At 42.2% G+C, this 13,295-nt stretch overlaps 1 protein-coding gene across 1 annotated transcript in view; it reads left to right on the forward strand.

Annotated features, from left to right (window-relative positions):
• Asxl2 (ASXL transcriptional regulator 2) overlaps positions 1–13,295 on the forward strand; it is a 76,580-nt gene that overhangs the window by 11,272 nt on the left and 52,013 nt on the right. Inside the window, exon 2 of the mRNA XM_090337342.1 lies at positions 10,444–10,526. Within this exon, the coding sequence (XP_090193468.1) occupies positions 10,444–10,526 (83 nt within the window). The remainder of the gene's footprint in view (positions 1–10,443; positions 10,527–13,295) is intronic.

The following is a 13,295-nucleotide window of genomic DNA, read 5'->3' on the forward strand; positions in this document are numbered from 1 at the left end:
ACTCCTCATGTTTTTGTCCCCTTTTCCCTCCCCCCATGTTGAGTTTTTTGAGGAACCTCCAGACTGCTTTCCAGAGTGATTGCACTAGTTTGTATTTCCACCAGCAGTGCAATAGGGTTCCTTTTTCCCCTCATCCCTCCAGCATTTGTTGTTGTTCAAATTCAAAATATTGGTCAATCTAACTAGATAAGATGGTATCTCAGGGTTGTTTGGATTTGCATTTCCTTTATAGCCAGGGATGATGATCATTTCCTCATGTGTTTCTTTGCCTTTTGTACCTCTTCTGGGAATTCTCTTCTTTATTTCCTTGTACATCTTGTGATTGGTGTATTAATTTGGGAGGGGGAGTTGGGAGTGTGGCCTAGTGTTCTAGTGTTCTAGTGGCCTAGTGCTTGCCTAGCATTCATGAAGCCTTGGGTTCAATTCCTCGGTACCACATATACAGAAAAAGCTGGAAGAGGTGCTCTGTGGCTCTAGTGGCTCAAGAGTGCTAGTCTTGAGGGAAAGTGCTCAAGGACAATACCCTGGTACTGAGTTCAAGCCCCAGGACTGGCAAAAAACCACCACCACCACCAAAAAACTTTGGGAGGTAGTTTCTTGAGCTCCTTGTATATATGTTGGATATTTTTGTTATTGTTGTTATTGTTATTTTTCCAGTTCTGGGGCTTGAACTCAGGGCCCGATCACTGTCTTTGGGCTTTCACAAGGCTAGAGCTATACCTCTTGAGCCACAGCACCACTTCTGGCTTTTTCCTACATATGTGGTACTGAGGACCCAGGTCTTCGTGCATGCTAGGCAAGCACTCTACCACTAGGCCAAACTCCGGCCCTATATATTGGATTGTAGGCCTTTATCTGATATAATGCTAGTAAAGATCTTTTCCCAATTGGTTGGCTGTTTTTCTAGTTTGGTAACTATGTTCTTAGAGTGCAGAAACTTTTTATTTCAATGTAGTCTCATTTGTCCAGTCTCTCCTATCTCTATTTCAGGATGCTCCTGCTTGTACCTATAAGTTCTAATGTTTCTCTTACTCTCTCTTGTAGTAGTTACAGAGTTTGGGGTCTGACTTTGTCTTTGAATTGATATTAGTGCATGATGACAAGCAGGGATCCACTTTCAGTTTTCTGCATATGGCTGCCCAGTTTTCCTAGTACCAGTTGTTGAAGAGGCTATGTTTTTTTTCTACTGTATGTAGGAATATCAGAGGTCAAATATCAGATGACTCGTAAGCATGTGGTTTTATTCTGGATCTTGTTCAGTTGGTCTAGTTTATGCCAATACCTAGCTACTTAGGAGGCTGGGATCTAAAGATTGTGGTTCGAAGTTAGTCTGGGCAGAAAAGTCTGTGAGACTCATCTCCAATTAAACACACACACACACACACACACACACACACACACACACACACACACACAAAAGCAGTAAGTGGAAGGTAGAGGTATGGCTCAAGGGGTAGAATGTTAGCCCTGAGCAAAAAAAGCTAAGAGCAGTGCCCGGGCTCTGAGTTCAAGCCCCAGGACATACTCACACACAAAAAGAAATACGTATATCTTCTTGAGAATCTTATCTTTAGTTAACCACCAAAAAAAGCTGGAAATAGAGCTGTGTGGTTCAAGTGGTAGAGTGCCAGCTTTGGGCAGAAAAAGCTAAGGGACAATATTCAGGCTTTGAGTTCAAGCTCTAAACACAAAAATGCACACTTACAAATTGAGCATGTTAGAGTCTTGCTGAGCACTTAGGAGGCTGGAATAAGATGAGTTTAAGGTCAACCTAGGCTACATAACAAGACTCTGTCAAACACACACACACACACACACACACACAAACACACAAAAAGCAACAAAAAAGTACTATGCAAGTGACTGATAATATATCCCTTTTCTTGTCTCCATGTCAACACAAATTAAATGAGGGTATTGATGGTAGAAAGGAAATGGATAGGAACTGCAAAGTTGAGTGCCAGACTCAATGTGGAACATAAAGAGAAAGGACTTTGGGGATGGATAACAGGACCACTAGGGAAAATACACTGACTACTGTCAATTTAGTATGTTAAAATATAACTGTAATATGCCTATCCAGGCAGAGTTACCTTGCTGTCCTTGAACTGCTGAAACAATGCAAGATGAGTATACAGTATTTGAGGCTACATTAGGGAGTCCAACCATGGATCACATAGTCTGTCTTGTCTTGTCTTGTCCGTCTTTCTTTTTTTCTTTCTTTCTTTTTTGGTTGGTCATGGGGCTTGAACTCTGGGCCTGGGCTCTGTCTCTGAGCTCTTCAGCTCAAGCCTGGCACTCTACCACTTGAGCCATAGCACCACTTCTGGTTTTCTGGGGGTTAATTGAAGATGAAAGTCTCATAGACATTAGTGCCTGGTCTGGCTTTGAACTGTGATCCTCAGATTCCAGCCTCTTGAGTAGCTAGGATTATAGGCGTGAGCTACCAGCGCCTGGCTTGGATCACAAAGTTTTAAATAAGATAGACAAAATATTTAGGATAAAAATCCTGTGAAATTTGTATTTAAAAACTCAGCAGCTGGGCTGGGAGTTTGGCCTAGTGGTAGAGTGCTTGCCTAGCATGCACGAAGACCCAGGTTCGATTCCTCAGTACCACATACATAGAAAAAAGCCAGAAGTGGTGCTGAGGCTCAAGTGGTAGAGCTCTAGCCTTGAGAAAGTCCAAGGACAGTGCTCAAGGCCTGAGCTCAAGCCCAGGACTGGCAAAAAAAAACAAAAACAAAAAAACCTCAGCAGCTTAAGGACAGCCCCCAGGCAAAGTTCAAGGCCCATGACCCACCCCCCCTCCAAAAAAAAACCAAAAAACAAAACCAGCAGAAGAGGTAGGCACCAGTGGCTTATGCTTGTAATCCTATCTACTCTAGAGGCTAAAATCTGAGGATCACAATTAGAAGCCAATTCCCACACAAACTTTTAGCACTTTTTTTTTTCTGTGCCAGTCCTGGGGCTGGAACTCAGGGCCTAGACACTGTACCTGAGCAGCTTTTGCTCAAGGTTAGCACTCTTATCACTTGAGCCATAGCACCACTTTTGGCTTCTTCTGTTTATATGGTACTGAGGAATGGAACTCTGGGCTTCATTCCTGCTAGGCAAGCATTTTACCACTAAAGCCACATTCCCAGCCTAAGTTTATGAGACTCTTAACACCACTTAACCACCAAAAAGCTGGAAGTGGAGCTGTGGCTCAAGAGGTAGAGCCCCCAGCTTTGAGGGAAAAAAGTAAGGGACAAAGTTGGTCACGGTGGCTCACTAGCTACTCAGGCTGTTGGGATCTGAGGATCAAGGTTCAAAGCCAGACAGGCACAAAAGGACCTGAGATTCTTTTTTTTTTTTTTTTTTGCCAGTCTTGGGCTTCGGCTCAGGGCCTGAGCACTGTCCTTGGACTTTCTCAAGGCTAGAACTCTACCACTTGAGCCTCAGCACCACTTCTGGCTTTTTTCTATGTATGTGGTACCAAGGGTCTTCATGCATGCTAGGCAAGCACTTTAACCACTAGGCCAAACTCCCGGTCCCGGACCTGAGATTCTTATCTCCAGTTAACCTCTAGAAAATGAGAAGTGGGGCTTGGCTCAAGGGTAGGGCGGTAGCCTTGAGCTGCTGAAGAGCTCAGAGACAGTGTCCAGGCCCAGGGATGGGGCGGTAGCCTTGAGCTGAATAGCTCAGGGACAGTGTCCAGGCCCAGTTCAAGCCCTATGACCCACCAAAAAAAAAAAAAAAAAAAATGGGACAATACACCAAAGCCCTGAGTACCAGCACAGTTGCTACACAAAAGTGACATGCTCACCCCACCTCCAGAGCTTCTGAATGGTTATTTACTCTTTCTGTCTTCACTGGTTTTTCTCAGTCGCTGTTCCACCTTCCATACAAGGTTATCATTTGAGTGTTATCGCTTTGCCTGTTTGTGGGTCTTCTGACCTATACAGAAGAGTGCCTCACTTCCCCCACTTTACTGGATCAAACCCAGGTTCTCCTGCTTGCTAAGTCCTTACATTCCTTTTCTTATTTAATTGTTTTTGATCATGAATAACAATAATGTAATGTTGTCATATTTTCTTCTGCTTGTGTTCCTGTTGTCAATTGCAAATTCAGTTTATTCTCATCCATTTATGCTTATTGAACTGCTTATTTTGTGCTCTGTTGGAGCCTGTGGGAAAAGAAGGAACACACTGTCATTGGCCTCCTAGAGTTCACTTTTTAACCAAAAGCAGACTAATGGTTTATGTAAGAGATAATTTATCTGTTTTTGTTTCTACTAGCATATTCTCATCATACTCGTAAGTTATTCTGATATTTTTGAAAGTATATTTAAAATAAACAAATCTTGTGGGATTATAGTATTGGGGGCAGATTTTTTTTTTTGGTAGTAGGGCTTGAATTTAAGGCTTTACAATGTTGCTCAGCTTTTTTGCTCACATTGGTGTTCTACCATGTGGGCCATGCCTCCACTTCTGCATTTTTGCTGGTTATTTATAGATATAAGTCTGGAAGATTTGTCTGTCTGGACTGCCTTTGAATCACAATCCTTAGAAAATCTCACCCTTCTGAGTAGCTAGGAGTATAGGTATGAGACTTTAGTGTCTGGTGGGTAGGCAGAACATTTAAGGTGGCCTCAAGATTCCATCCTTGAGCTGGGAGCATGCATAATGGTAGAGTGCTTGCCTAGCATACACAAAGCCCTGGGTTTGATTCCTCAGTACCACGTACATAGAAAAAGCTGGTAGTGGTGCTATGGCTCAAGGGGTATTGCTCTAGCCTTGAGAAAGCCCAAGGGCAGTGCCCAGGTACTGAGTTTAAGTTCCAGGACCAGCAAAGAAAAGATTCCATTCCTACATAATTCTCTTCCCCTTGAGGGTAAGTAGGACTTATGAATGTGATGTGCTATAACTCCTGTTATTTGGCTGTTATAGAAAAGATGAAGGGACTTTGCTGAAGTAATTACACTTGACTATAATTAAAGGGGGTGATTATGTTGGAGCTGATGGCTGATGCTTGTAATCATAGCTATTGAGGAGGCTGACGTCTGAGGATCATGGTTGGCAGCTAGCCTGTGCAAGAAAGTCTGTAAGACTTATCTCCAATTAATGACCAAATAGTTGCAAGTGTTGCTATGGCTCAAGTGGTAGAGTGCAATTCTTGAGTGAAAAAGCTAAGGGACAGTGCCCAGACCCCGAGTTCTAACTGCAGTACACACACAAAACAAAGAAGTAATTTTGGCTTAATCAGTTAAGTCTTTCAAGTGGATCTTGAGACCAGAGAGATTTTCTTGTTAGTGTTGGGGAAGAAGCAAACAGCTATGTGGCAAGCAATTTCCGACAGTCTCTAGCAGTTGAGTGAGTCTTCACCAGGAGGCAGTTAGAGAGCAAGCCAGCCAGCGTCATACAATAAAAGATGCTAGGACCTGCTAACAATTCTTGAGCTTGGAAGAGGATTCCAAGGCTTACATGAGTTCCTATAGATAGCTCTTCTTTTTCACAGCCTAGACTTACTCTAAGCAGAAAACTGGCTGATTGGTGCTGAGAATCCTGGCACACAGAAATTGTGTAAGGATTGAGTTTTACTGATTTTTTTTTTTTTGTAAGTGCTGGTCTTGGGGCTTGAATTCAGGGTTCTGGGCACTATCTATGAGCTTCTTTTGCTCAAGGCTAGCACTCTACCACTTGAACCACAACACCACTTCTGGTTCTCCCTGACCCCACCCCTCTGATAGTTCCTTAGAGGTTTATTGGAGATAAGACTCAAAAACTTATTGCCTACGCTGGCTTAGAACCTTGATGCTCAGGTCTTAGCATCCTAAATAACTAAGATGATAGGAATTAGCAACCAGAACCCAATTTCTCTCTCTCTTTCTTTTTTTTTTTTGGTTGGTCATGAGGATTAAACTCTGGGCTTGTGTGTTGTTCCTAAGCACTTTAGTTCAAGGCTAGCACTTTACCACTTGAACAAAAGCATCATTTCTGGTTTTCTGGGGGTTAACTAGAGATAAGAGTCTCAGAGACTTTCATATCAGGACTGGCTTTGACCCTCAATCCTCAGATCTCAGCCTCCTGAGTAGCTAGGATAACGGGAGTGAGTCACCGGTACCTGCTCTTTTTTTTGGGAGGGGGGGCAGTCCTGGGACTTGAACTCAGGGCCTGGACATTGTCCTTGGATGCTTTGTTCAAGGATACAACTCTGCCACTTGAGCCACAGAGTCACTTCGGGCTTTTTCTGCATTTGTGGTGCCAAGGAATCGAACCTAGGGCTTCATACATGCTAGGCAAGGACTTTATCACTAGCCTATACTCCTGGACCCCCTTATTTAAAAAAATGTTTTATCAGAGAATTTATTAACATTGATTTTTATATCATATCTGGCCCCTTTTAAAAATATATTTTTATATTGTTATTATTAAAGGTATTGTACAGAGAGATTTCATGAGTCAGGTAATACTTACATTTCTCTTTTGGACAATGTCTGTGCTTTCTCTGCTTTCCTCTAGTTTCTCCTGTGTCCCCCTCCCATCCTTCCTACTGTTACACAGATCATTTTTCACATAGTGTATATTGATTAATTTCTTTTAAATCATGCAAAGGCAACTAAAGAAAAATATATTTTATTCTATATTGAAATCAACTGTATAAATTGTTGTATCATTGGGGGCCATTATACTTGTATCAGTATTGACTATACAGAGTAAACTTGAAGGTAAAATTCAGTATATTTAAGTGTGCTTAATTTTCCTCTGCGCTTTCTTCTAGTTTTTTCTTGCGTATAACCTTGGATATTTTGGCTTAGTGAGTGCATTTCATTATGTGGAAATACTGTGAAGATAATTAGAAATAGTAAAAACTAATAAGCTATTGCTGAAGTAGTTGGGATGGGGGAGTGTCACTGAGAGTAAATGAAGACCCCTTGGGAAAGGTGACTGGTTCTTTCTTGCAAGTAGATGGGAGCACAAATTGTTTCTGACATCTGGGAAACTGTTCAGAAGACAATTGCCTTGCCCTAGTAGCTTCAAGGCATTTCTTTGGCTGGTTTCTGGGAATAGTTTCCTATAGTGAAATAAGTTACAAAGCTTAAATAAAAAAGCATGTGAAGATTTTTTTTTCTATAACCATTAAAAGCTCTTTTTTTTTTTTTTTTTTTTTTTTGTGGATCATGTCATGGGGCTTGAACTCTGGGCCTGGCCACTGTCCCTGAGCTCTTCAGTTCAAGTTTACCATCTTACCCCTGAGCCATAGCACCACTTCCTGTTTTCTAGTGATTAACTGGAGGTTAGAGTCTCTCATTCTTTAGTGCCCAGGCTAGATTGGCTTTGATCCTCAGATCTCAGCCTCCTCAGTAGGCAAGGATTCTAGGCATGAGCCACCCCACCTGGCAGCATTAAAAGCTTTTTGTGACTAGTAGGCTCTAGTTTTTGCCAGCCTGTTCGCCATAATTAACTTTCTTTTCTTTTTTTTTTTTTTTTGCCAGTCCTGGGCTTGTGCTTAGGGCCTGAGCACTGTCCTTGGACTTTCTCAAGGCTAGAGCTCTACCACTTGAGCCAAAGCACCACTTCTGGCTTTTTTCTATGTATGTGGTACCGAAGAATCGAACCTGGGTCTTCATGCATGCTAGGCAAGCACTCTACCACTAGGCCAAACTCCCGGCCCTATCATAATTAACTTTATTGTTAACCTCTATTTATGGATTCAGAAGGTTATATTTGTCATCTCTCCCAGGTCTCCATAGTCTTAGTCAAATTAAGTTCTGTTTCAGAATTTTTTTTTTTGGTGGCTGTCTCTGTGTGTTGATCCTGGAGCTTGAACTCGGGATCTTGGGTCCCTGAACTTTTGTGCTCAAGGCTAGTGTTTTACCACTTGAGCCACAGCTCTGATTGTTTTTTTGGTGAATAGTTAGAGATTAAAAGTCTCCAATCCGTACTGTCTCTGAATTGCAATCCTCAGATCTCAGCTTCCTGAGTACCTAGGATTACAAGATGTAAGCCACCAGTTTTCATCTCAAAACTGCTGTAAAAATGATAGAGCACTATCCCAAAGTGATAAGAATGAATTTATCATTTGTCCTGGAAAAACCTTTGATGAAAGAGCAGGTTGGTTTTGTTGTTTAAATGAAAACATCAAAATACTTCTGCATTCACACACAGTGAGACCAAAGGGGAAATACAAAGGCACAATGCCTATGTGCCTTTAACTATAACAAATAATATTTATTGAAATGAATTTCCAGAAAATGGAAGTGAGCTAGGGTTTCTCCCCCCTCCCCATTGTGGTGCTTGAACTCTGGGTCTGGGCACTGTCCCTTCAGCTCAAGGCTACTGCCCTACCCCTTGAGCCACAGCCCCACTTTCGGTTTTCTAGTAGTTAATTGGAGATAAGATTCTCACAGACTTTAGTGCCTAGGCTGGCTTTGCACCTAGATCCTCAGATCTAAACTGCTGCCCCCTTCTCCCCCCACCTACCCCCAGAGGAATTGAACCCAGGGCTTTGTGCATGCTAGGCAAGTAGTCTACAACTAGGCCATGCTCCAAACCTGAGGTAGGGTCGTTTCTTTTCTTTTTGCCTTGTTTGTTTATCTATCTTTGGGAAGGTATGGGGGCACAGAAATGGAGGGACAAGAGATAAACAATTGCAGCTGTGGTAGTCACTAGACAGAATGTGGAAAGTGAATTATACAACTTGTGGTTGGAGATGGGAAGAAAAAAAAATGGAGAGACCAAGGGAATAAGTGACATTGTCCAAAAATGTACTCATTACTTGACTTATATAACTGTAACCCCTCTATATATTACCATTATATTATATATATATATATGTATATTTGTTTTGGTTTGGTTTTTTTGGTCAGTCCTGGGGCTTGAACTCAGGGCCTAAGCACTGTCTTTGAGCTTTCTCAAGGTTAGTGCTTTACCACTTCAGCCACAGCACTACTTCCAGCTTTTTGTATGTATGTGGTACCGAAGAATTGAAGAACCCAGGGCTTTGTGCATGTTTGGCAAGTACTGTACCAGTAGGCCACACTCCCATTCCTAATTTTATTTCCTTTTTTCTTTTGTTGGTCATGAGGATTGACCTTTGGGCCTGGTGCTGTCCCTGAGCTCTTCAGCTCAAGACTAGTGCTCTGCCACTTGAGCCACAGTGTCATTTCCCATTTTCTGATCGTTATTTGGAGATAAGAGTCTCATCAAGCCGGATGCAGTGGCTCACACCTGTATTCCTAGCTACTCAGGAGGTTGAAATCTGAAGATCAAGGTCCAAAGCCAGCCCAGGCACTGAAGAGAGGGAGACTCTTATTTCCAAGTAAACACTAGGGAAAAAAAAAAAAACACTGGAAATGGGGCTGTGCCTTTAGGGATAGGGCGGTAGCCTTAAGCTGAAGAGCTCAGGGGCAACACCTAGGCCTAGAGATCAAGCCCTATGGCCCCCTGCTCCCCCACATAAACAAAAGTCTCAAGAACTTCTTTCTTGTTCCTGAGCTGGCTTTGAACTGTGATCCTCACATCTCAGCCTCCTGAGTAGCTAGGATTACAGGTATGAGGTATTGGTGCACTGTTGCTTGGCGAGTGTACCATTCTTTTACTCCCTCTCTCACTTTTTTTTTTTTTTTTTTTTTGCCAGTCCTGGGCTTGAGCTCAGGGCCTGAGCACTATCCTTGGACTTTCTCAAGGCTAGAACTCTACCACTTGAGCCTCAGCACCACTTCCAGCTTTTTCTATATATGTGGTACCAAGGAATCGAACCCGGGTCTTCGTGCATGCTAGGCAAGCACTTTAACCAGTAGGCCAAGTTCCTGGCCCCTCTCTCACTTTTTAAAGGATTAAACATTTAGAAACTTACATAGTTGTACAAAGAGGTTGTAATTCCAGAAGTCATATTATAAGTGTAATATATCTTGATCAGTGTCTTTCCCACCAAAAAGTGGATAGTACAAGTCGAGACAGACAATAATGGGTTTCATATTCATTAATAGTAATTGAATTAATTTTAGCCTTATTGACTCATTTTTGTTTCAGATTTTGTCTTACTGTTCGTTATTGAGGAAAATAATGTGAGATAAAAGTTTCTAAGCCAGGCATGGGTGGCTCATGCCTGTAATCCTAGCTAGTCAGGAGGCTGAAATCTGAGGATCAAGGTTCAAAGCCAGCCCAGGCACAAAAGGACCTGACACTTATCTCTAATTAACCTTTAGAAAAAGGGAAGCGGGGCTTGGCCCAAGGGTAGGGTGGTATCCTTGAGCTGATGAGCTCAGGGACAGCATCCAGGCCGAGTTCAAGCCCCATGACTCCCACAAAAAAAAGTTTCTAGGTATACATGTTTTAGATGTAATAAGACATAATAAGTACAATGCAATTATGTATAACATATGCATTATACATATTAAATGTTTATATAAAGAGAAAGTTGAAATAAGAAATAATTCATTATTATATACTTGCTTCTCAGGTCTTAGAAAAATACCCCAATACACCCATGAGTCATAAAGAAATTCTTCAGGTTATCCAGAGAGAAGGACTAAAAGAAATCAGGTGAGTTATTTAAATATTATTAGTGGCAATTATAATACTTAAGAGTATTTGGTAGTATAGAATACTTCAGTAATGATGATTATTTGGTAATGCATAGTTTGTTAACTTCTGATTTGTTCACTAATCAGATCTGTGTTGTCAGAAGTTAAATGTAGCTCTCTGCAAGCCCATCTTTAATTTTTAGGAGCGTCTTTAAGCTTTTATCAATTCAGACTTTTCTCTCACATGTGCTAGTACTAGGGCTGTCCCTAAACTCTTTAGCTCAAGGCTAGTAGTATTCAACCACTTGCACCACAGCTCTACTTCTGACTTTTTCTTTCTTTTTCTTTTTGCTAGTTTTGGGGCTTGAACTCAGGGCCTGAGCACTGTCCTTGGGCTTTCTCAAGGCTAGCTCTACCACTTGAGCAATAGCACCACTTCTGGCTTTTTCTTTGTATGGAGGAATTGAACCCAGGACTTCATGCACACTAGGACATGCTCCCAGTCCCCCCCCCCCCTTTTTTTTTTCTTTTTTAAATAGTCAACTGTAGATAAGAGTTTCATAAGACTGGGAATGTAGTATGTGGTTGAGTGGTAGAATGTTTTCCTAGTGTACATGAAGCCCTGGGTTTGATTCCTTAGTACCACAAAAACATGAAAAGCCAGAAATGATGCTATAGCTCAAATGGTAGATTGCTAGCCTTGAGCAAAAGAAGCTCAGAGACAGTGCTCACACCACAAGTTCAAGCTCTAGGACTGGCAAAAGAAAAAAGAGTCTCGGGGCCGGGAGTTTGGCCTAGTGGTTAAAGTGCTTGCCTAGCATGCATGAAGACCTGGGTTCGATTCTTCGGTACCACATACATAGAAAAAAAGCCAGAAGTGGTGCTGAGGCTCAAGTGGTAGAGCTCTGGCCTTAAGAAAGTCCAAGGACAGTGCTCAGGCCCTGAGCTCAAGCCCAGGACTGGTAAAAAAAAAAAAAAGTCTCATAGAGGGCCGGGAGTTTGGCCTTGTGGGAGAGTGCTTGCCTAGCATCCATAAAGACCCGAGTTCGATTCCTCAGTACCACATACATAGAAAAAAGCCAGAAGTGGTGCTGAGGCTCATGGGGTAGAGCTCTAGCCTTGAGAAAGTCCAAGGACAGTGCTCAGGCCCTGAGCTCAAGCCCACAACTGGCAAAAAAAAAAGTCTCATAGACTTCTGTTTCAGGTGGGCACCAATCTCAGCCTTCTGAGTAGCTAGGATTACAGGCATGATCCTTCAATGTTGAGTTTATTTTTTTGAGCTGAAATGATGGTACACACCTGTAATTCCCATTTCTCAGAAGGCTCAGGCTAGAGGATTGCACATTTGAACTCAGCCTAGGCAAAAGAGTCAGATTCCATCTCACATAAAAAGAGAAAATGTTGGGGCTGTGAGTTTGGCTTAGTGTTAGAGTGCTTGCCTAGTATGCACAAAGACCTAGAATCAGTTCCTTGGTACCACGTACATAGAAAAGCGAGAAGTGCTGTGGCTCTCAAATGATAGAGCACTATCCTTGAGTAACAGTCTAAGGACATTGCTTAGGCCTTGAGTTCAGTCCCCAGGACTGGCATAATATAAAAATAGAGGAAATGTTGCCAGGTACCAGTGGTTTATACCTGTAATCCTAGCTACTCAGGAGACTGAAATCTGAGGATCATGGTTCACAACCCCCCAGAAAAAAAAATGAAAAAAGTGGTTCTGTGGCTCAAGGGGCAGGGCAATAGCCTTGAGCTGAAGAGCTCAGGGACAGCACCCACGCCCAGAGTTCAAGTCCTATGACCAAAAAAAAAATAAAAAAAGATTTTTTAAAAACGAAAAAACAAGAGAAGGATCATGGTTCAAAGCCAGCCCAAGCAGAAAAGTCTATGAGGCACTTATCTCCAATAAACTACAGGAAAAAAAAAATACAGTAGAAGTCCAAGTGTGTCACCAGTGATAGAACGCTATCTTTAAGAAGTTAAGGATATCCCTTAAACCCTAAGTTCAAGCCCCAGGACCAGCACAAAAACAAAACAAAACACTTTTTATTTATTTATTTTGCCAGTCCTGAAGCTTGAACTCAGGGCCTGGGCACTGTCCTTGGACACTTTTTGCTCAATGCTAGCGTCCTGACACTTTAGCCACAGTGCCACTTCTGGCCTTTTCTGTGTATGTGGTACTGAGGAATCAAACCCAGGGCTTCTGCATGCTAGGTAAGCACTCTATACCATTAGGCCAAACTCCTGGTCCATAAAAAAAAATCCACAGTTTTTAAAAAATGATTTATGGATACATTTCAGTGGGCTAGAAATAAGTTAGATTTGCTTCTTTGGTATGAAAAGCTGAAATACAAATAAGCATAACCTGTTTTATATAACATGTTACTAAAAAATTGAATATAAACGTAAGTTAACACATTAAAAGGACCTGACGCTGATGTCTGATGACTGTAATTCTAAACTACCCTAGGAGGCTGAGATCTTAGGATCTCAGTTTAAAGCCAGTCTAGGCAGAAAAGTCCTTATGATTCTTGTTTCCTGCCAGGCACTGTGGCTCACGTCTGCTTGCTACTCCTAGCTACTCCGGAGGCTGAGATCTGAGAATCAAGGTTCAAAGCCAGCCCGGGCACAAAAGGACCTGAGATGCTCATCTCCAGTTTACCTCCAGAAAACAGGAAGTGGGGCTTGGCTCCAGGGTAGGATGGTAGCCTTAAGCTGAAGAGCCGTGGACAAACCCAGGCCCAGTGGTAGTGTGGTAGCCTTGAGCTGAAGAGCTCAGGGACAGCACCCA

Source organism: Megascapheus bottae, chromosome 7 (genome assembly GCF_031878675.1).
Source record: "Megascapheus bottae isolate mThoBot1 chromosome 7, mThoBot2.hap1, whole genome shotgun sequence".
NCBI classification, from domain to species: domain Eukaryota; kingdom Metazoa; phylum Chordata; class Mammalia; order Rodentia; family Geomyidae; genus Megascapheus; species Megascapheus bottae.